Source organism: Coturnix japonica, unplaced genomic scaffold (genome assembly GCF_054131305.1).
Source record: "Coturnix japonica strain WE unplaced genomic scaffold, WE-NBRP24 Scf090, whole genome shotgun sequence".
NCBI lineage: Eukaryota > Metazoa > Chordata > Aves > Galliformes > Phasianidae > Coturnix > Coturnix japonica.
Window position 1 is genome coordinate 258,970 of NW_028188993.1, and position 23,246 is coordinate 282,215.

A 23,246-nucleotide genomic window follows, 5' to 3' on the forward strand; every position below is an offset into this window, starting at 1 on the left:
ATTTGGAAAGGAAGAGAAAAATATCACCACGAATGTAAAAAGTTCCATCACTAAAAGTACGCAGGCTTTTCCTTCCTTGCCTTTACTACTGTGAAGAAGCATAAAGTCAAGATCAGCTTAGGAATTTCTGAGGAGAAAAGAACGTTATTGCAGAACAAAGCATGTAGAGGCAATAAAATAAATGCTACCACTAGACGGTAGCAAATACTAATTTATTGTATCATGATAACAGAATATTTGACCATTAAAAAACAAACAAACAAACAAAACCAAACAGTGAAATCCTGTGAGAAGGGAACAAATGGGATAACTGCCTGACTGGAATAAAACTCTGTTCTCTCTGGAGACAATAACAGAATTTCTCATTGAGGAGAATTCACTTCGTAGGCTCCAAATTCTAATTTCCTGGTCAAGTACCTGGCTTGTCTAATAGTTTGAATGTTTGTCTTCTAAGGGGCTAAGCTTTCACAGAATTATAGAATCACAGAAACCTCAGAGTTGGAAGGGACCTCTGATGGCCATCTGGTCTGACTCTCCCACAACGAACAGGAAAATTCAGGGCTTATTCCACGGAACTGGAGTATGAACCTTTCAATGATCCATACTGCACATGATGTTATGATGTGGAATATTGATAGCGGCATTACAAAACCATGACACAAGGGGCGCATTGCCAGGTGTTTTTTGGCAGGGCTGTGTGGAGAGTGTTTATGCAGATACGTGCTGCCGAAGCCTGGAGGGCTGCAACGGTACCGACGTGAGTAAATATGGACAGGCAAGCAGCATATGATTTATTTTCCGCTTTTCTAGGCGGAGACAGTTTAAAGGTATAGACTTAGTAAAGGATCTCCCTGCTTTATTGAGCCGCGCGGTCTCATATGGCTTTTTTGCAAATCCCCACTCAGTGCACACCTTAGAGGAGTGGCGGCGGTATGGGGATAAACTGTGGGAGTTAGTTTTAGACGATGATAAGCCAGCAAAAAAGAGAAGTAAGTTGTGGAAAGCAGTGCATAACGAGTTGTTGATGAGTCAGGCGGAAAAAAGGGCAGCTCAGGAAGCTCAAGCTGCGCAAAAACAGAATCAAGATGATGGGCTGCCATGGGGCACTAGTGTCCCGAACCCCCCTGTTTTTTCCTCCGTTACCTTGCCGGCTGCAGCCTCAGCGCCCTCTGCACCCCCTCGCGAAATGCAGGCTGACCTAGGAACGGAGCCCACGGAGGTCTCCTCTAGCCCTCCCCCTCCGCCGTCCGGAGCTCCGCCGTCCGGAGCTGCCTCGGCGCCGCTCCATGTCTCGGCACCGCCTGTGCCGCAGCCGCAGCCGTCCGGCTGCTCTGAGCTCCCGGTGGCTCCGGAGCCGTCAATTCTGCGCGGGTCGGGTCCGATCTCTGGGGCTGGGTCTGATCTTGCGGGGACTGTCGCAAGGGAAAGACGCGAGTTGTGGTCTATGCTGGCAAGGCACGGGATGGAGGATGGCGATAATGAGTTAGTACAGACAGCGACTGAGAATCTTGCATTCCCTGTTGTTTACACTCCCTTGCCGCAGGGAGGAGTCCAGGCTGAGATTCAATCTCTGGACTGGAAGATGTTATCACAGTTGCGGGCTACAGTAGGGACATATGGGGTGACTAGTGAACCGGCCAGGCAAATGATAGATGATCTTTTTAGTGCGCATATCCTTCTCCCAGCAGATATTAGAAGCATAACGAAATTGATCTCTACCCCTCATCAGTTAATATTGTTTAATGCTCATTGGCATCAGCAGGCTGTGGCGTCCGCAGCAGTACAGAGAGGACCAGGAGACCCCTTAGCAGGTGTAACAATGGAACAATTGTTGGGTCTTGGGGCATGGACTCGAATAGAGGCTCAGGCGATTTCTGATCCTGAAGTTTTGCGAGAAACTAGGAATATAGCCAGGAAAGCTATGGATAGTAGAAAAGCTGCGGGGGGAACGCCCATTTACATGGGAATAAGACAGGGGCGTGAGGAGCCGCTAGGTAATTTCATAGATAAGGTTGTGGATGCCATCAAGAAGGCTAGTGTTCCAGAATATATGCAAGGGGCATTGATTAAACAACGTGTGCTCCAAAATGGCAATTCCTCAACCCGATCTCTGGTTAATACATTGCCCGGAGATTGGTCAATCCCCGAGTTGCTAGAAAAGGCTGCTTCGGTTCCAACTGGAACCCAGGCATTCTTAGGAGTGCTTTACAGAAAATTAGTGACGGGTTGCAAGAGCAGGCAAAGGCATTTCAGGAGCAATCTAGATCCTCGCATACTCGGGTTTTAGCAGCCCTTGCACCCCTCCAAGCTGCAGTCGCTACAAGCCCACGCTCGCAGAACAGCTCCCGCATGAAATGTTTCCGTTGAGAAAAAACTGGCCACATCCGTCACGAGTGCCAAGCCACTGGGATTTGGTGCAGCAAGTGTCAATCCAACACCCACAACGCTGCTGTATGCTAGAGGGAGTCGGGAAACGTGAGAAGCAGCGCGAGAAAGAACAGCGGCCGCGCTCCGACACAAGCAGCCGTTCCCAGCCAGCGGCCGCCTGCCGCCCCCCTCCCCCCCCTCGTCGTGCGCGTGTAACGTGGTTAAAGACACGGATGGACTGAAACCAGGGGATCGTTGTGACCCAGGTCCAGAAGATCCAGAAAGCGAATGCAGGAGGAATGCATTTCCTCCTGATAAATGACAAATTTCCCTACAGCATCCTGTGATGTCTTAGAGCCGTGCAGAAAAGAAACAATATTAAGGGGTGATGCTGACACGTTGCAAACCTTTCCTAATCAGGTCCCCCGTTGGGAATCCCTGCCTTACGAGGCAGTGAAGGAGCTAAGGGAGTCAGTGAGAACATTCGGACTTCAGTCAGCCTTTCCATACAATCTTTTGGTTACAAACAGTGACAGTTACGCTATGACCCCTCACGATTGGAAAACTGTGTTAAGAATGATCCTCTCTCCTATGCAATACACCGTGTTGATGACTGAATATCAGCTACATAATTTGACTGATAGCTCTTTGCCTCAGACTGGGACAAATCCCTGTGACACAGCACCTCTTCAACTGTGTCAGACAAATGTCACTCACATTCCTGAATTTGGCCGTCTAAAATATGCACATGTAACAATAGATATTCATTCTTCTTATGTATTTGCCACAGCACATACAGGTGAACACAGTCATGACACCCGTAAACACTGGTTATCTGCTTATACTGCTATGGGAATCCCACATACTACAAAAACAGAGAATAGGCCTGCATATACCTCTAAGGCCACTCAAACTTTCCTCCAAAAAGGGTGTTTTAGACATACTACAGCCATTGCTCATTCTCCCACTGAACAAGCTATCACTGATCACATTTATCAAACATTGAAATCCATTCTTATTATTAAACAAAAAGGGGGAATATGGGAGACACACTACAAGAAATATTATGCAAGGTTTTGCTTGTTTAGTTTGTGCTGAATTTTTTGAATCGTGTTCATAGAGATACAGCTTATGTGGATCGTCATTTTGAGGCTTCCCCAGTGCTAAAGGAACAGCCTATGGTTAATGTTTGGAATATGGCCACAGGACTTTGGGACTGTCCCCTACCATCGACAACTTGGGGTCGTGAATATGCTCTTATTTCCACAGGGACTGGCCCTACGTGGGTTCCAGCATGATACATTTGGTCTCATCTGAAGGCAGAAAATAGCATCCAGCCTTTATAGTAATTGTAATTGTGTGTTTCTTACTTAGTGGTATTGCTTTGTAACTTGCTGTGTTATAGATAATATTACTAATAGTTTGACATAGTGTGTGATTTTCTGTTTTACCAATGCAGTCTCAAGATTTAGAGTTTAAGGCATTAGCTAGGATGTTGTGTGCTTCTTCTATTTTAGTAATAGATCAGATGTGTATTAAACAGGATTTGATCTAATCAATGCTAGAATCTACAGGAATAGCTCTTTTAATGTTTTAGTACTGTTTGGTTATGATATTATTAGCCTATTAATTAGCTTTTCTTAATTTGCAAAGACAAAACCTGGAAAGGAATCCCAGACAAAGAGATGACCCTGTATCATAGAACAGATATCTCTTTTACATCCAATTAATTGGGATCTGAAAATATAACCATGCATCATTTGACAAAAGTGCATGCTAATAGAACTGAATTTGATAGTTTATTTTGTTTTCCAAGCAGGTGTTCCACTTGGGCTCTATATCACGCACTGGCCATGCGGATGTGGTGTACAACTGGAAGAAATCCTTCAGACCCTGAATGCAGGAGAGAATCTGTGATGGGTGAGAGAGGAAAGGTGCACCTTGAAGCAGGGGACGCCCTGCTGGCACTATCTGTCTCATCCACCACCAACACAGCTTGCTGTTTCTCAAGGGTCAATAAGTATTAATGCCCCTACTGATACTCTAGTCCATTTGTCCTCTAAAATTGGTTCTATTTGACATGCTACTTCATAAAATTGCACGATCATTAATCAATTATTAGCCCGGATAACTCAGTCGGTAGAGCATGGTTATGAGCATCTTAAAAGCATTTATTGCACAAATTTTAGTGGTCATTAAAATCAATATATCAGAATATATGAAAATTGAAGACTTTTCCTGATCAGTTACAGATCAACACAATGGGACCCTCACAGATTTATTTTCAGGTTGCAGAAACTTAGGTTGCAGAGCAAACACATTTGTCCTTTACAGCAGGTTTAACAGTAATGTTGTTAAGTTGTATTTGACTTGTCTCTCTTTTCACTTTTAGAGTATTGTTAATCGAGGTCTTGATTGAGTTATAATAGTTATGTTATTAATTTAAGTAGTGTTGTTACTCTATAGGCAGTATCTTGAAATTGTTGTAATACAAGAAGAATTCTACGGAGCAGCAGCCATGGATCGAGATGAGAAGTTCACAGAGCAGCAGCTATGGAGCAGGACAAAACTACATGAGAACTGATTGAACAAATGAACTGAACTGATTGTTAAATATGATTAATCGGTCAGTAAATCAAACCCCTTTTCAGTTTAAAAGAAAACGGGGTAAGTGTGGAGAGTGTTTATGCAGAATGGCTTTGTGAGAAAGGACATGAAGAGATTCCATTAGTGAAATTGTAAAAGAATGAACGTGACTGAAGACAAAGACGGTCTATCCTAGGGCCGATCACGGGCTAGGCAGCTGAGAAGAAATCAGGATGTGAAAAGACAGGGTATGTAGCTAAAGACAGGATATGTAGCTAGAGGCAAGGACGGCCTGAGGGAAAAACAAGATGTGTAGCAAGGTGAAGACATAGCTGTAAAGAAAAAGTATCCACAAGACTAACCACAAAGGTCAGATGAAGTAATGTGTAACCCACCAATCCTGAGCTTTACTTTTGCAATATACATGAACTTATTACTGATTGTATAACTGAGATGCTGTAACACCTAGTAAACGAGGCTTGTTGACCATGATAGCATGAGACTTGTCTCCCGCGGTTACTTCCAACAGGGCTGCACTGAATCCTTTCATCCCACAGGTGGTATTGGTATTGGGTTTGCCTCTGCTCAGGTGCAACATCTTGTACTTGGATTTATAGAATCTCATAATGTTACTTGTGCCCATTGCTCAGCACTGTCTAGGTCCCTCAGGATGGCATCCTGTCCCTCTGGAGTGTCAACTGCACCCCACAGCTTGGTGCCATCCACAAGCTTGCTAAGGGTGCACTCAACCCCACTGTCAGTATCATTAATGAACATATTAAAGGTAATCAGCCCCAGCATTGGTGTCCAGTTCTTACAGAGCACTGGAGAATTTACAGGTAATAGCCATGTACTCCTTGTAGCAGTTTTTTTTACCTCATGGAGATGGAGAAAGAGACATCTGAAGCTTAAACTGAGCTACGAGATCTCCCTCAGATCAGTGGGCAGAGCAGGGATGTACCCTTGTGAGAGTTGCCCGTGTCTCATCTTCATTTTCCATAGAGTGAATACAGAAATAACAAGCCACATTCCCAAAGGTTCTGTACATGTTTCTGTTCTGCTGAGACTCTAACGAAGCCTGGTCTCCAACGGCAGTTCTCCTAGAATTATGTCTCCCTCTGCATTCCCAATCTTTCAACACATACGATGCTCTAAACTTACCATCTACAAGGTCTACTGCCCAGTACCTGCAGCAAAAGTTTGACCTTCCATGTGATGTCAGGACTCACACTGTGTGTCCACGTGTTTGTCACACAGCTGTGGTTACGGCCCTCTGGTACTGTGTTACTGTGGAGATCAATGTAATTAGTCTCTCTAAGGGAAATCTCAGCTGAGATTTCCAGTGTACACACAGCATCCTACCAGGAGCTGCTGAGTCATGCAGAAAGCTGCTGAGACACTGCATTATCAAAATGTGCTTGGGGAAGAAGGCTTGTTATCTGCCAGTGGCAGACGAGTGCAGGAGCATTAAGATTCTGCATTAAGTTAGTTGGTTATAGGGAAGGGAGAAGAATGATGCTTGAGGGTTATATGCCCACTAGAATTGAAGTTTGGAAAGTGCGCATTCAGAACTAATTTGATTTCCCAGTAATGGCAATATGCAATCTCAAGTAAGAAATGAAATTGAAGAATTAATCTTCTTCTTCAAATACAGGATGGCTTCAGTATTAAAATTAACATATACATTTAGCCTCAATCCTACTCCCCCACTCACGTCCACATAAGGAGTGAATGACTGAAACAGTATACTGGGAGAATCCAAATCGTTCTTCAAACGTGTCAGCACGAACGCGAGGCCAGCCTGTTCAGCCAGCGTTCGCAGAGTGGCCCTGGGGCCGCAAGGAGGGCACGTCGGGGCCGCGGGGAGCACGCAGCCAACTGCGGAGCCGCGGGGAGGGACGTGGGGCAGCGCAGCACAGCGCTGTGTTCTGATCGCAGCCGCCCCGCGGAGCGGCTGAGTGCGGAGCAGCCGGAAGAAGGGCTTCCTGCGGAGTTACCGTCTGTGTTGTGCGCACAGGCGGGTGGTGAGCCGTGAAATCACCGTCCTGACAGGAGGAGCACCACAGAAAATGCACCTGGGCTCAGCCGCTCCGCGCACCCAGAGCGAGAACTGCGCCGTGAAATGAGGGGAAGTCCTCTTGCTCCAAGTGACTCGTGGCTGCGGTATCGCCCCCTACAAAAATAACAAATCAAAATGAAATAGGACCACTTAATTGCAGGACTACAACAAAGGCTTCGCTGATCTTCTTGATGCTTAAGCTCGTTCTTTATGGTTTCCAGACACGCAGCCAGTTTCACTCCTTCCTCTTCACCCGCGCGTCTTCTCCCTTATTTTACCACGAGACGGAGCCAGAAAACAGAGGGCTGGGACCTGGTACCTGCAGGAACCAGGGCTGGGAAGTGCATGGCCTGAGACAAAACAGGTGTTCTCAAGAACGTCTGCTGATGCAAAGGAAAAGGTGCAATTGGGTAGTGCATGTGGGCCAGGTGCCAGGAGTGGGATGAGATGGAATGGGATGGGACGGGATGGGATGCAATAGTACATTATGGTGCATAGGGAAGCAGAGGTTCTCTCATCTCCTATTTGCCCACACTGTAAAGGCAGGATGGAGTTAGGATTACCCACAGGTAAAGACATAAGGAGCAGACTCCAGCACCATGGGGCCCTGCCAATATGCCAAGGGCCCCAGATCCTTGCTGCATGTTGAGTGAAGTCTAGAAATGACATCCACATTTAGTGGCAGCCTGGAAACACAGCTGTATGAACAGTATCCTTTCCTAGACATATAACTGCTGGTCAGTCCAATTGGTTTGTTTGGGTCAGTTTGGTTGGTTGGTTAGTTTATTTTCCTGTTGGTTTGTTTGCTTTAATGGAACTTGTAAATAGCCAAAATACTGCAGAAGTTGTCTGCAGACAAACAAAATGTGTTTGGTTTTTGTTTTTAACATGCTTATGTTTACTTTATTTAAAAATAATAATAATAATTGTGAATTTAGTCAAAAGATATTCTATGATTCCTGAAAGAATGACTATTTTAATTTCAGCGCTTTCACAAAGAAAAAAAACAAAAACAAAAAAACAACCCACAACAGTTTATCAAAAGAGATAGGATTTAATAATTGCTGATAACTGCATTGCTGACCCTGCATTTTTTCACCCATCATGTTTGTAGTATGAACAGTTTGCCCCAGCTTGGCCAAAGGTCATCTTTCTCTGAAAGATATGTTCCATTTCCAAGATGTCAAGGTTCTGCTCACTGAAAACCCACAGACCACAGTGCATAAGATCACTGTGAGCTGTCGGTTGCCACTGTTTGGTCTTCCTGCTGGAGGTTATTCACCCTCTGCTGGGAAACAAAAGAAAGAAGAAGAAACAGAATTCATTCAACCTATGAGGGTGCCTATACAAAAGCCTCTGCTGGAGGGAAATCTGCTTGGTGCATGAGCTCAAAACCTGAGCTCACGGACCTGTTTGTTCGCATCGAGCCTTTCACACCTAACTCCTCTACGATGTCGGAGCACAGCATTTCACTACCTCATCTCTTTCTGTTTGCAAGACCAAGCTTATTTTATGAGTGTCTATTACTTTTCTGCTTGGAGTGTCTTGAAGATGAATTTGTTTACAAATTCCATGTGGGCACAGGAAAACGTGTCAGTACAAAACTGTAATTCTGCATTATGAAAATTCCAGATGTTCTTACATTTGCATAAGGAATGCTATTTATTTTCTTTTCTCCCACTTTCCACCTTTCCCTCTTTGCTCTCTAGCATACAACTACAAATTGCTTTACTGAACAGATTGCAAAAATACACAATAAAAAGTGTATTTCTGATCATTTATCCCCCAGAGAAAATATAAACATTATTTATTTTATTCTCCTTCTGCTTGTGCCTGTTCAATATCAGTATAAACTGTGGGATCCATTGAGTACACAAACATTACGAAGTATGAAATGCCAAATGAGAACACAGGCATTCACATTAGCAGTGATACTAGGCAACATGCCTGACAAATTCTAAGGTCCTACAGCCCACCTGCTTTAGGCTTCCCCCCTCTAGGGGAACCCTCGTTGGGTTTGAGGGGTAGGGCTGATCTGTACACATAGCAGGCCTGCCAGCCATTGCATCCACACAGAAAGAAGTGTTTTGGAAAATCCAACTGCCAAGCAGATGTGGTCACTGTCAAATGGTTCAAAAAATGGCACAAAAACCTTAACAGACAAATATCTAGGTGGAGAGTGAATGTAGTGGCATTCTTCACCAGAAGCAATTTGTAGTGTTATTCTGACACTGTAATGAAAGTAGGATAAAAGGGGAGTTCATGCATGCAAACATGCAATAAATTGTTCAAATAATTACTTTTCCAGATTCGGGAAAGCTGCCATTTAACTCCACACTGTTTTAAAGAAAGGTCTGCTATTACACCCTATCTCCTATTTCTATTTCTATAGCATAGGGGAAAAAAAAAAAAAGAAAAAAAAAAAAAAAAAATGTTTCTGAAGGGGCAGGAGAGCCTCTTATTGACTTATATATATTTTTTTTTTCCTGCTTACTGTGACTGTTACAAGTTCTGCTTCACTCTCCTGAACTTGGAAGTGTCTGTAGCACACATCCAAGGACCTAAGCTTCCCTCATGATAGCATTTGCTGAGACTCAGTTTCAGGCTACGAGGCAGGGGGGCAGAACCTGGACTGGGAAAAATAGACTTCCCTTGTCTGCTGTTGCTGGAACTAGACATTGTTGCCCCAGTTGGCAGTTAATCAGCTCTCTATCCTCAGAAATGCTATTTGCCCAATATAAATGACATAAACCAAGATGATCATCTTAGTTTATTTTTCTAGAGTCCTTAGCATGCTACATTAACCTGACAATGTTTAATCTTGTGTTCATTTCACAATACACTTTATGCACTTCACAGCCGTAATTGGTTTTACACTGACATTACACGTTTTGACCTAGCCATGGGAAAAGAATAACTCATAAGATTATTTTTCTAAAAAATGTCCAAGCTCAAACAGTACAGAAGCAGTTCATGCTAGTTCCATGTGCATAATTCTTCTGCCTTTCCTTTCAATGCAAAGATGATGACTGGTCCTTGTTTTAGTCCATTTGCAATTGAACTACTTTTGTTTGATTTCTTATGTCCTGAGGAGTTCTCTCTTATAAAACAGCATTCAAGTATTCTAGTTTAATATCCCCAGTTGTCTGAGTTAAGGAACAAAGTAGACCTTGAGCTTCTGTTCCCGCTACGAATCTTCCAGAGTCCCGTAACCGATGGCCATAAAGTCTTTCCTTGTTGTACACACTCAGAGCTAAAGCCAGAGTATTGCTATTTGGCATTATCCAATGAAGTGCAAGAAATTAAATAAGTTATGTTTTTATTGCTATAGTACAATACCAAGCAAAGTCAAGTTTTAATACAATTGCAAGTGTTTCATGGAGTATACGTCTCTCCTCTTCAGGCCCAGTAGTTCAGCTGCACTGCAAATATCACTTACTTACTTATCATATGGCAACTGTCATCCTAAGAAGATGTGTTGAGTATTCTTGAGTCTGAAGAATCAGACCTTTCATCATACTCATCTTCTGTGTAAAGAGGTTGCTTAGACACAATAGGACATCCGTCATCAGGGATTGAGATCCTAGGATCTTCTGATGAGCGAGAAGGAAGGACAGAAGAGCTTTGGAAGACGCTGGCCGAGTTGCTAGAGAAAGGACTGACATACTGGGACCGCAGCTGGTACTGCTGCTGCAGCGTCATGGTGTTCCAAAGGGTGACATCATTAGGCAGGAAAGGACTGGACTGGTTTCTTGCCAAAGTGTTCCTCAGCATCAGCGGGTAGCGAGGTGGCTGAGGAAATGGGTGCTGCAAAGGTACAGTCAGAGGATTGGGCACAACATTGCTGGAGTCAGCAGAGAACCTCAGTGTGTCAGGGACCCTGAAGGCTGAGCCCACTGACCACTTGGAAGAGGAAATAGGATAGGAACTCAGCGTGTGTTCAAAAATATGCCCGTTGGAAGGTAGAACTAGACCATCTGACTCTGCAGTAGTTCTCTCACCACTGGCCACTGAAGACCGGCTGGACAAGAGAACCTCAACAGCGCTCACCAGGTCACCACCACATCCTTTCAGGATCAACTCCAGCACCATTGGCTTCTGGTTAGGGAAAATCTTTTTCAGCACTTCCAGTGGAGGTCTGTTGGCTTTCAATCTGAAAGGTAAAGAAACTGTCCCAGAAGGACCTTCTATCAGTAGGTGATTCTGCTCTGCATGGTACTTGGGCTCTCTGGACGGCTCTCTGTGCTCCCACCATTTTTCTGAACTGCGTAACATACCTCATCCACTTATACAATTTCTGGGCTTTCAGGGGTGAAGCAGGTTTTGGCTTTAGCCATGTCTGGGGAATTCCTTTGGTCTGTGTCTTCGTCACTGTAGGTCTCAGCATTGTCTGTTCCGCTGGCATCACCCAGCCTCTCCTCACTGATGTCTGCAAAGGAAGGCAGAGAAGTCAACAAATGCTAAGTCCAAATGCCGCTATGGACACCAGAGGACAGACTCTCTCAGGGAACAGAGCAGGCTCCTAGGGAAGGAAAGAAAGAATAAAGAAAAAAAAAGCATTTTTCTGATAAAATTAAATTCTCTTTACAATGTCACGTGAGAACAAAACTGCAAGAGTCATGAGACATGACCTAGGCATTTTGTGCTTCTTTTCAGTCATCTGTCTCATTCTTCCACGTATAAGAAAAGCATCCTTTTTTCTCCTGCATCAGATGTGCTATATTAATCCTTCCATCCTTCTTCACTAGTTACAAGACAGCAATGAGCCAACCCAGTGTGCAAGTTCTCTCAGAGGAACTTGAGCATTTTCACTCTGGGATTCCTATTGCACTGGTTGTAAGATGTAAATATTCAGAGAGAATACCCTGGAAGACCAACATTTCCTCTGTAAGTGCAGCAGCACTGGTAGAACCACTGCACCACATCTGCTAGCTCAAAGCTGTTCATATAAATCAATATATCCTAGTTCTTGTTCTGCAGAAACCAGTTCATTCCCCAGCAAGAAAAACAGGTTTCTCTTCCAAACCTGATCAAACCTGATGCCTTCATTGATTAGAACACAACATTTAGAAAAAAAATAATCTTTTTTTGGAAAGGACCCCTTGAAGGCATCTGGTTCAACCTCCTGCTCAAAGCAGAACTAGCCTAAAATCTAGAGCAATTTGTTTTAGTCCCTGCTCAGCTGAGCTTTAAATATTTCTAAGGCTGGATGCTTAGCAACCTCCCTCAGCACTTGTTTCAGGTACCTTGCCTGTCGTGTGTGAAGCTAAGAAGGGCAGAGCAAAAGCCCACGGACCACGTTTTTACCAGAGGTACACACAAAAAGGGAGATACCCCAGGGCTCCAATCACAAAAGGGGGCAATGTATTTGCTTGAAATCCTTTGCAGTCATTTACCTAAGGATGTTGTTCTGCTGACCTCCCTCATGCAAGTGCAGTGCTGACCTGACAAACATCAGCAGCTGGGGAAGGGGACACTGCAAGCTGATGCAGACAGAGGCTGTGTTCACACAGCAGAGCTTCTGAATGCACAAATGTGAAAGATGGTCTGCAGAAACCAATGGAAGCACTTGTCTGGTTTCCCAAGCCCACAGTGATGAGCCCAAGTAGATATGGCATGAAGCAAGCAAAGGCTTCCAAATTGTGCTCACAGTCACCCCTACCAGACTGAGAGGGAACTAAGGGCATGTAAATGGAAAATCCTGGCCACTGGCCTCCTATAGGTCTGCCTCACTCTCTCACCCTGGGAATGGACAGGGCATTTCTGGTGCAATTTACCCACTTTGTCACTCTGAGAAAGGAGTCTGAGTAAGCTGAGCAGGAGGTCACCATGCTGTCCAGAACGGGAGATACATTCCTCTGCTGTAAGTAAACCATCAGCTCCTGGCAGAGCAGAGCAGTCAGCCAGCATGGCAAAGGGCTGTTCTCTGCCCGAGGCAGGAGCGATGGCCGTCCTGTGGAGCCGCGGGTGTTGCTGGCTCAGGTTGCAGAAGATGAGAGTGGGAATAAAGCTGAGGTGCCCTTCTGAAGACCCCATCTTTCTCTTTGAATTGCCTGACCTGTGCTGGTTACCCGTTTTTCATCTGGTTATGCTCTCTGTCCAGAGCTAATAGAGAAGCACGTATACAATATGAGGCAACGTGCACATGAACTTCTTTATGCTCTCGGTGTTAGTCTTGCCTTAGCATCCAAGGGGAATGCAGAAAGCAAACAAACCGGTAGCATTATCTTTTTGAGAGAATGTTAAGACCTAGGGGTAGCTTTTACTTGAAAAAGAAAAGAGAACGGGAGGGTCATGCTACCTTTCCCTCTTAATCCCCCCCCACCACCACCCACCCCCCTCACACACACACACACACATCTTCATGCCTTCACAGCCACGTATTTATTACCAGAGAAGGGATATTAAGAATAATTCACGTGCGAATGAAAGAGCAATTTACACACTTGAGTCTTAGAGAGCAGCCCGAGGACAACTAATTGCCTCTGCCCCTGTCGTGATTTGTGATTCTTAGGTCACAGATCTAGAAAGCCTAGAAACCAGCAATTAACATGTAGATGAATAAAGACGATATTGCATAATGAAAAATAGGCTGCTTGTTCCCAAAGAGCTTGAGATAGTGTATAAGATGAGCCCAAAACACCCCATGATAGTCTGAGTCTCATGTCAAATGTGACACCAAAACCATTTCTTAGTGCAAAACCTACCAGGAGCTCCAGCCAGCAGATAATACTGATTCATACACCCAAGGCTGCACAGTTGGATCTGTCATTTGCTTGCCTTCATTTCATCAGTGGAAAAAGTACCCAAGGATCCAACCCACAGCCTTCTTCCTGCCTCCAGTATTTTTGCCAGTGAAACAGAGGACTCTGGTGGAGAAAAAGGATCATTGTCGTCATCCATGTTGTTGATCCTGATGAGGATTAGGGTAGTGTTACAGCATGAACCATGAAAGCTGACCTTTACAAGCAACAAATTCCATGTAGCACTTGAAAAGCGGTAGCATCTTCTTGGCCTTAAACTGTGAAAATAGCTTCCTGAACAATCACTTTGACAATGCCAGTCTTACAGGTTACACTGGTTTATATAGGCATGTCAGTAAGGCTAAGTAAAAATAAAGGCATATGAAGTGCTACATGATATATGTCAGCAGAAGACTGAAAAACAAGGGTCTAGGTCCTTTTGTGTGTGGGAACTTCAAGCTGAGTGCAGGAAGATGCTCACATATCCTCTTCTGAGCATGGAAGTGGCACTGCCTCGTTACAGTTTCCTCCTTCTTCCTGTTCCCTGAGAATGTTACAGGATAATTCACTCCCAGCACAAATGGTGGGGAAAATTTATTCTCTGCTTATGCTCTAGACCCACACCCTTGTCTGCTAGTGAAGATGTGTTCATTCAAATATACCATTATGTTGTTAAGCATGAGGAGACATCAGAGCAGCCCTTGCTCATGAGCCAGCACTTAACAGTGAAAGATAAGATCTCCTCAGCTTTTATGATAACATCCACAGAAAAGATGGCTGTGAAGTGGTTAATGTGCTGAAAGATCTCAAAACAGTTTGGATTCCTGTCATGGAGGGCCCTGCCAAGGGCTCACATCCAGTCCTTGATGTGAGTTATCTCTGGTGTGTGTGGCTGTGGGAAGGAGAGAATATCCCTTGAGCAGCTGCACATTCAGAAGCTGTGCATCTGACCAATGTGCAGATGGGGCTGAGTGGGAGCAGGAACTCATCTGCTGTCAATGTCACATTGCCATCTGACAATGGCCTGTGATGTCTTCACCATCTGATGACAGCCACTATTGGGTCTCCAGGCTGTTTGATCCAGCAAAGTAGCTGATTGCCAGACCAAAAGCATGAAGGAGACATCTCAACTGGCTCCCATACTGCAATCTGGAGGTGAGGATGAAGATGTTATTCAGCTCACATTCTAAAATAAAATAAAATAAGATAAAATAAAATAAAATAAAATAAGGAAATATTGTTTTCTATTTGATAGTTTGAGTATTTGCTTACAAATTACTAACAAAGTGCAAAATCCAATAATCTTTCTGGGTTGCTACTGGAGAACAGCCCAGTTTATTTTTCACACTGCCAAAAGACTTGTTTTTCCTTTGACAGAGGGCCTGGCAGTCATCTCCCGGTGCCTCAAACTACTGTAATGCATTTGATATCAGTCCACACAGCAAATCTAGCCAGCAGCAAAGCCGGAAGCAACATTCAGCCACTCCCTATCACAAAGAGCTCCTCCAGGTGCTCACAGCACCAAGCCCTTTCAGTGGTTCTCAGGGAGCGCTGCAGTGAGTTGCTGGTGAACCTGCGGGTGACGCTGAGAAGAGGAGTTACAATGCACCCCACCCCTGCTCTGCTCATATCGCTCCCAGGAAGATCCTGGGGCTGCCCGGGATCGGGGAAGGGTCGCCCCGTGCTGTAACGTCAGCTCATTCGTTGGTGACATCACTGAGCGTCCGGCATGAAACGGGCCACGGCCGCTAGATGGAGCCGCTTGCCCGACGGAGTGATCCTGATGTACTATGCGGGTTACGGCGCAGCCGTTTTCAGCCCGGCTCCCAAAAGCGGATCGTCTCTGCTCTCCACCCTCAGGTATGTGTCCAGATTGGGCTCGGCTCAGGGATGCATTCAAAGCCAGTTGAGGTTCCAGACGCTTGGAAGTTTAAAATACAAGCCCATTTCACAAGGAGCTCTCAAATGTCTTGTATATACAGTTCACTTTCAGCTGAACTCACACATTGCCGGGGGGGGGGGGGGGAGATGGGACGGGGGGGGGGTGAGATTGGGGGGGGGCGGGTGACAGGACTTGAGCTGTAAGGCTGGAGCATATGCCAGATCTTCAGCATCAGTGGTTTTTTTGGTGAAACAAAAAGGCGACCCAAGTTTGTCTGGGGACTAATTGTATTCAACTGCAGACAAATTAAACCCAGGTCACTATGGCTGGTTGCTGGCCGCTGCTTTTAGGGTGTGCAAGGGTCTGTGAAGCAATGCTGCAGAGGAAGTGAGGACTCAGAGAAGGATGGGGTGGTTGTGCTGCTCTCACCACACCCACAGCCACAGCTGATTCCCCTGTTGCCAGACCAATGTGACTGCAGAAATAGTGAAAATCTGTCAAAAGAGCAGCCAGAAATGATGGCCAAATCAGGAAATAAGTGAATGCCAGACAATAACTCAACAAGCAGAAAATTTTATTGAGATTTCAAATGTTAAGTATATACCAGTCATCTGCAGAGTTAGTTGCAGCTTTCCATACCCATACATTATGGAAGCCTATCAAAACCTCATGTGGTGAACTTTCCAGGAGGAAGGAAGGAGTACAGGCAGAGAGGCCACCCCACCTCAACTTCAGGCTTCTACTGTAGAGCTCCCTGTTCCTTTTTGAAGCCAGCAGAAGCAGGCACAACATCTCTAAAAAGGTAAGATAAATACATAAGTAAATACAAGATAAATACAGCTTCTTGGAAGGAAAAGAAGGGAAGGGAAGGGGAAACAAAAAGGGAAAGGAAAGAGAAAAGGGAAGGAAAAGGGAAAGGGGAAGGGAAAGGGAAAGAGAAAGGGGAAGTGGAAGGGAAAGGGAAAGAGGAAGGGAAACGGAAACATAAAGGGGATGAAAAAGAAAGAGCAAGAAGAAAGAGGGAAGAAAAGGGGGAAGTAAACAGAAAATGAAAATTAAATAGGGAAGAAAAAGAGAAAGGAGAACACGAAAGGGGGGAGGAAAAGTAAAACAAATAGGGTAAGAAGAAGCCTATCAAAGTCTCATGTGGTGAACTTTCCAGGGGGAAGGAAGGAGCACAGGCAGACAGAGAGGTCAGCCCACCTCACCTTCAGGCTTCTACTGTAGAGCTCCCTGTTCCTTTTTGAAGAAGCAGAAGCAGGCACAACTCCTCTAAAAAGGTAAGATAAATACCAAAGTAAATACAAGATAAATACAGCTTCCCCAAAGAAAAGAATAGAAAAGAGAAAAGAAAAAGGGAAGGGATAGAGAAAGGGAAATAAAGGGAAAGGGAAAAATAAATTGGAAGTAAAAAAAAAGAGCAAGAAAAAAGAGGGAAGGAAAGGGGGAAGTAAAGACAAAAAGAAACTTAAATAGGGAAGAAAAAGAGAAAGGAGAACAGAAAAGGGGGAAGGAAAAGGAAAACAAATAGGTTAAGAAGAACCAAAAGCAAAAGAAAATAAGTTGGGGAAATGGAAGGGAGAGGTGGCCAGGATATCTCCCCTCCATCCCTCATCACTATTATTTGTACCACAGTCCTGCAGATTTTTTATTTATTTATTTATTTATTTATTACCAAAATCAAAGCTACTGATGGCTACTCTATGATTGTGAGAACAGCGCAAAGAGGTATCAGATGATATTTTTATGTTTGTACGTCGAGAAGTGTCATTTCATGAATTTATTGTGCTTTTTTAAAAAAAAAGGAAAGGGAAATGGAAAAGAAAAAGAGAAACATAAAAGGGAAGGAAAAAAAAGCAAGAAAAAAGAGGGAAGGAAATGGGGAAGAAAAGAAAATGAAAATTAAATAGGGAAGAAAAAGAGAAAGGAGAACAGAAAAGATGGAAGGAAAAGAAAAACAAATAGAGTAAAAAGAATCCTATCAAAATCTCATGTGGTGATGTTTTCAGGGGGAAGGAAGGAGCACAGGCAGGCAGAGAGGCCAGCCCACCTCACCTTCAGGCTTCTACTGTAGAGCTCCTTGTTCCTTTTTGAAGCCAGCAGAAGCAGGCACAACACCTCTAAAAAGGTAAGATAAATACAAAAGTAAATACAAGATAAATACAGCTTCCCAAAAAAGAAGGGAAGTAAGGGAAGAAACAGAAGGGGAAAAGAAAAGGGAAGGGGAAGGGAAAGAGGAAGAGAAAGAGAAATCAAGAGAAAGGGAAACATAAAGGGGAAGAAAAAGAAAGAGCAAGAAAAAAGAGGGAAGGAAAAGGGGAAGTAAAGAGAAAATGAAAATTAAATAGGGAAGAAAAAGAAAAAGGAGAACACAAAAGGGGGGAGGAATAGTAAAACAAATAGGGTAAGAAGAAGCCTATCAAAATCTCATGTGATAAACTTTCCAGGGGGAAGGAAGGAGCACAGGCAGGCAGAGAGGCCAGCCCACCTCACCTTCAGGCTTCTACTGTAGAGCTCCCTGTTCCTTTTTGAAGAAGCAGAAGCAGGCACAACTCCTCTAAAAAGGTAAGATAAATACCAAAGTAAATACAACATAAATACAGCTTCCCCAAAGAAAAGAATAGAAAAGAGAAAAGAAAAAGGGAAGGGAAATAAAGGGAAAGGGAAATAAAAGGAAAGGGAAAGGGAAACATAAAGGGGAAGTTAAAAAAAAGAGCAAGAAAAAAGGGGGAAGGAAAGGGGGAAGAGAAAATAGGGAAGAAAAAGAGAAAGGAGAACAGAAAAGGGGGAAGGAAGAGAGAAACAAATAGGGTAAGAAGAACCAAAAGCAAAAGAAAATAAGGGGGGGAAATGGAAGGGAAAGGTCACTGATGGCCAGAATATCTCCCCTCCATCCCCCATCACTAGTATTTGTACGACAGTCCTGCAGATTTTTTTTTTCTTTTTTTTTTTTTTTTACCAAAACCAAAGCTACTGATGGCTACTCTATGATTGGGAGAACAGCGCAAAGAGGTATCAGATGATATTTTTATATCTGTTTGTACATCGAGAAGTATCATTTCATGAAGTAATTGTGCTTTAAAAGTAAAAAAAAAAGGGAAGTAAAGGAAATGAAGAAGGGGAAGAAGATGAAAGAAAAAGGTGAAGAAAATTGGGATAAAAAAGAAACGAGGGAAGAAAAAGAGAAAGAAAAAAAGGAAAGGAAAAATAGAGAGATTTAAAAAGCAAAAGAAAAGGAAAAACAATGAAACAAGAAGAAAAAGCAGCAGAAAAAAATAAAAGAAAAAGAAACGAGAAGAAAGAGCAACAGAAAAGAAAGAAAAAAAAAGAAAAAAAGATAAAGAAAAAGAAAAAAGTTAATGAAAAAGAAAAAAAATAATAGGGATAGAAAAGAGAAAGAAGAATAGAATAAAGGGAAAAAATGAAGATATAGAAAAACAAAAAGGATAAGGTAATAGCAAAGCCAAAAGAAAATAGAAAAAGAAAAAAGAAGAGAAAAAGAAAAAGAAAAAAGAAGAAAAAATAGAGAAGAAAAATAGGGTAGCAAAAGAAAAGAATAAAAAAAAAAGAAAAGAAAATAAGAAAAAAGAAAGGGAAAGGGATAGAAGGGGGTAAAGGGAAAGAAAGGGGAGGGAAGGGAAAGAGAAGTGGGAAAGCAAAGATAAAAGGGGAAGAATAAAGGGGGAAGAAAAGAGGGAGGAAAATAGAAGAAGAATGATAGTTGGGAAGAAAAAGAATAGTGAGAGGAGAAGGGAAAGAAAATGAGGAAGAAAAAAATAGGGGAAGAAAAAACAAAAGCAAAAGGAAAGAAGGGAAGTCGAAGAAGAAAAAAAATTAAAAGAAGAAATGAAAAGAAGAAAAGAGAAAGGGAAGGGAAAGGGAAATAAAGGGAAAGGGAAATAGAAAGGAAAAGGGAAAGAAAGGGGAAGAGAGGGAAAAAAAAAAGAAATGAGGAGAGGGGAGGGGAGAAAATGGAAAGAGGATAGAAAAAAGAAAGGAAAAAAGAAAAGAAGGAAGAAAAGAAGAGAATATAAAGAAAGGAAAGAAGAAGAGAAAAAAAGTAATAGGAGAAAGATAAAAGGAAATAGAAGAGGGAAGACAAAAATAAAACTGGGGGGGGTAAAGGTAAGAAAACGGGGAAAAAAAGAAGAAAAATGATAATAGGGAAGAAAAAGAATATAAAAAATAGAAGGAAAAGAAAATGGGGAAGAAAAGAAAAACAAAAACAGGAGAAATGAACAAAAGGAAAATGAAAGAAGTGAAGAAAAAGAAGGCAAAGAAAAGGAAGAAAAAGAAGAAGAAGAAAAAGAAAGGAATGAAGAGTAAAGAAAAGAGGGAAGTGAAGAAGAAAGGGAATACGAAAGAGAGAGGGAAAGAGAAAGAAAGCAATAAGGAAACATAAAGGGGAAGGAAAAAAAAAAGAGCAAGAAAAAACAGGGAAGGAAAGGGGGAAGAAAGAGGAAATGAAAATTAAACAGTGAAGAAAAAGAGAAAAGGGAATAGAAAAGGGGGAAGATAGGGAAAAAAGGTAATGGAAAAGAAATAGGAGAAATAAAAAACAGGAAACAGAAGGGGGAAAGTAAAGATAAAAGGAAGAAAAAAAGAGGGAAGAAAAAAGAGGGAAGAATACAGGGAAGGAAATAGAAGAAGAATGATAATAGGGAAGAAAAAGAATAGGAAAAGGAGAAGGGAAAAAATGGGGAAGAAAAAACAAAAAGGGGAAGAGAAAGTAAAAGCAAAAGGAAAGAAGGGAAGAAAAAGAAAAGAAGAAGAAAAGAATAAAAAAAGAAAGGAAAAGAAAAAAAAAGGAAAACAAAGGAAAAAAGAAAAAAAAGGAAAAAGAAAAGAAAAGAAAAAAAGAAAAAGAAAAAGGTAAAGAATAGAGAAGAAGAAAAAGAAACATAAAGGGAAAGAAAAAAAAGCAAGAAAAAAGAGGGAAGGAAATGGGGAAGCAAAAAAGAAAATTAAATAGGGAAGAAAAAGAGAAAAGAGAACAGAAAAGGAGGAAGCGAAAGTAAAACAGATAGGGTAAAAAGAAACAAAAGCTAAAGAAAATAGGGGTTGGGGGGTTGGGGAATGATTGGAAAAGGAAAAAAAAAAGAAGTAAATATATGGGCTATAAAAAAAAGGGGGAAGGGAAGAGAAGAAGAAAAAAAATTATCAAACTTTAAAAAGAAAAAAGAAGACAAAGAATGGGTCAGGGTAAAAAGAAAAGAGGGAAGAAAATCAAGAAATAAAAAAGAATGAGAAAAGGGGAAGAAAAATGGAAAGAAAACGAATATTAAAAAGAGAAAAAAGCAAGAAAGAAGAAAAATAAAGATAGGGAAGAAAAAGTTAAAAAAAAGAAATAGGGAAAAAAACATGAAACAGGAGAAAGTCAAGATAAAAGGGGAAGAAAAAAGAGGGGAGAAAACAGGGAAGAAAATAGAAGAAGAATGATAATAGGGAAGAAAAAGAATAGAAAAAGGAGAAGGGAAAGAAAATGGGGAAGAAAAATAAAACAAAAAGGGGAAGAAGAAGCAAAAGCAAAAGGAAAGAAGGGAAGAAAAAGAAGAAGAAAAAAAGAAAAAGTAAAGAAAGAAAAGACAGGAAAATAAAAGAAAAAAGAGAAAAAAAGATAAAGGGAAAGAAAGGGAAAGGGAAACATAAAGGGGAAGAAAAAAGGGAGCAAGAAAAAAGAGGCAAGGAAAGGGGGAAGAGAAAATGAAAATTAAATAGAGAAAGGAGAACAAAAAGAGGGAAGCAAAAGAAAAACAGGTTAAGAAGAACCAAAAGCAAAAGAAAAATGGTGGGGGGGGGAAGGATAGAAAAGGAAGAGGAAAACATAAACAAGTAAAAAATATATGGGAACAAAAAAAGAGGGGGGGAAGGGAAGAAAATAAGAAAAAAACAATCAAGATTTTAAAAGGAGGAAGCAAAAGACAAAATGTGGATGGGTGGGTGTCGGGGGGGGGAAGAGGGAAGAAAAGCAAGAAACAAAAAATAATGAGAAAAGCGGAAGAAAAATGTAAAGAAAATGGGGAAGAAAAACAAAACAAAAAGAGGAAGAAAAAGCCAAAGGATAAGGAAAGAAGGCAAGAAAAATAAGTAGAAAAAAAAGAAAAAGTAAACAGAAAAGAAGAAAAAAGGGGGGGGGAAGGAAAAGGAAAAGAAAATGAAATAAAAAATATATAAGAACAGAAAAAAGGGGGGTTAGGGGGGGGAAGGAAGAAAATAAGAAAAAAAAATCAAATATATAGGCAAGAAAAAAATAAATGAAAGGAAAGTATAAAGGTATGCTAAGGAAAGGAAAGTGTAAAGGAAAGGAAGGTACAAAAGAAAGGAAAGTATAATGGAAAGGAAAGTATAAAGAAAAGGAAAGTATAAAGGAAGGGAAAGTATAAAAGAAAGGAAAGCAAAGGTAAGTATATTGGAAAGGATAAGAAAGTATAAATGAAAGGAATGGGTAAGTTTAAAAATAGGAATGGAAAGGAAGTTATAAAGGAATGGAAAGTATAAAGGAAGGGAAAGTATAAAAGAAAGGAAGCAAAGATAAGTATAAAGGAAGGGAAAGGAGGGGAATAGAAAAGAAAGGAAAGGTAGATATAATGGAAAGGAAAGCAATGTATAAAGGAGAGTCAATATATGTAGAATTGCAAGGATAGGGAAGTATATAAAAAAGGAAAGGAAAGGTAAATTAAAAAAAAAAAAAAAGGAATGGAAAGGAAGGTCTAAAGGAAAATGTTACAGAACAGAAAGGGAATGTAGGTATAATGCAAAGGGAAGAGAATTATAAAAGAAGGGAATATATAAAAGAAAGGAAAGCAAAGGTAAATATGAAAGGAAAGTATAAATGAAAGGAAAGTCTAAGTTTAAAAATAGGAATTGAAATGAAAGTGTAAAGGAAAAGAAAGTATACAGAAAAGGAAAGGGAAAGTATAAAAGAAAGGAAAGCAAAGGTAAGTATATTGGAATAGAGAAGAAAGTATAAATGAAAGGAATGGGTAAGTTTAAAAATAGGAATGGAAAGGAAAGTATAAGGGAATGGAAAGTATAAAGGAAGGGAAAGTATAAAAGAAAGGAAGCAAAGGTAAGTATAAAGGAAGGGAAAGGAAGGGAATAGAAAAGAAAGGAAAGGTAGATATAATGGAAAGGAAAGCAAAGTATAAAGGAAAGTCAATGTATGTAGAATTGTAAGGATAGGGAAGTATATAAAAAAGGAAAGGAAAGGTTAATTTAAGGAAAAAAAAAAGGAATGGAAAGGAAGGTCTAAAGGAAAATGTTACAGAACAGAAAGGGAATGTAGGTATAATGCAAAGGGAAGGGAATTATAAAAGAAGGGAATTTATAAAAGAAAGGAAAGCAAAGGTAAGTATGAAAGGAAAGGAAAGGAAAGTATAAATGAAAGGAGAGGCTAAGTTTAAAAATATGAATTGAAATGAAAGTGTAAAGGAAAGGAAAGTATACAGAAAAGGAAAGTATAAAAAAAGGGAAAGTATAAAGGAAGGGAAAGTACAAAGAAAAGGAAAGTATAAAGGAAGGGAAAGTATAAAAGAAAGGAAAGCAAAGGTAAGTATATTGGAAAGGATAAGAAAGTATAAATGAAAGGAATGGGTAAGTTTAAAAATAG

The 23,246-nt window shown here is 41.6% G+C and overlaps 1 protein-coding gene, 2 long non-coding RNA genes and 1 pseudogene across 6 annotated transcripts; 2 read left to right on the top strand and 2 right to left on the bottom strand.

Moving 5' to 3' along the window:
- The first annotated feature begins 352 nt into the window (after positions 1–352).
- LOC146751452 (uncharacterized) lies at positions 353–5,453 on the top strand. The gene is made up of 2 exons (XR_014941562.1): positions 353–757; positions 4,187–5,453. It is a non-coding gene; the product is annotated as an uncharacterized LOC146751452 (long non-coding RNA).
- Positions 5,454–9,281: 3,828 nt separating this feature from the next.
- Positions 9,282–15,094, bottom strand: LOC146751453 (doublesex and mab-3 related transcription factor 3-like; annotated as a pseudogene). The gene is made up of 3 exons (XR_014941563.1): positions 13,973–15,094; positions 13,720–13,881; positions 9,282–11,441 (listed from the first exon to the last, which is right to left on the bottom strand). The product of XR_014941563.1 is annotated as a doublesex and mab-3 related transcription factor 3-like (transcript).
- A 143-nt stretch (positions 15,095–15,237) lies between these two features.
- Positions 15,238–18,166, top strand: LOC146751454 (uncharacterized). 2 transcript variants are annotated; one of them, XR_014941565.1, is made up of 5 exons: positions 15,238–15,615; positions 16,325–16,439; positions 16,800–16,917; positions 17,647–17,765; positions 18,085–18,166. It is a non-coding gene; the product is annotated as an uncharacterized LOC146751454 (long non-coding RNA). The 2 variants fall into 2 exon arrangements; XR_014941564.1 differs by lacking the exons at positions 15,238–15,615; positions 17,647–17,765; positions 18,085–18,166 and adding an exon at positions 17,324–17,640 and having other exon boundaries at positions 16,332–16,439.
- On the bottom strand, positions 16,195–20,540 carry LOC146751455 (uncharacterized). Of its 2 annotated transcripts, XM_085534655.1 has the most exons (4): positions 18,131–20,037; positions 17,693–17,757; positions 16,846–16,909; positions 16,195–16,431 (listed from the first exon to the last, which is right to left on the bottom strand). In XM_085534655.1, exon 1 carries the CDS (start codon positions 20,035–20,037, stop codon positions 18,994–18,996), a length of 1,044 nt encoding a protein of 347 aa, XP_085390781.1. In that variant the 3' UTR covers positions 16,195–16,431; positions 16,846–16,909; positions 17,693–17,757; positions 18,131–18,993. The 2 variants fall into 2 exon arrangements, with proteins under 2 accessions (XP_085390781.1, XP_085390779.1); XM_085534653.1 differs by having other exon boundaries at positions 17,693–20,540.
- Positions 20,541–23,246: the final 2,706 nt, after the last annotated feature.

Excerpts from the sequence above, each read along its gene's own strand:
- LOC146751455 (XM_085534653.1), bottom strand. The coding sequence starts at position 20,540 with ATGTTTCTTTTTCTTCTTCTCTATTCTTTACCTTTTTCTTTTTCTTTT.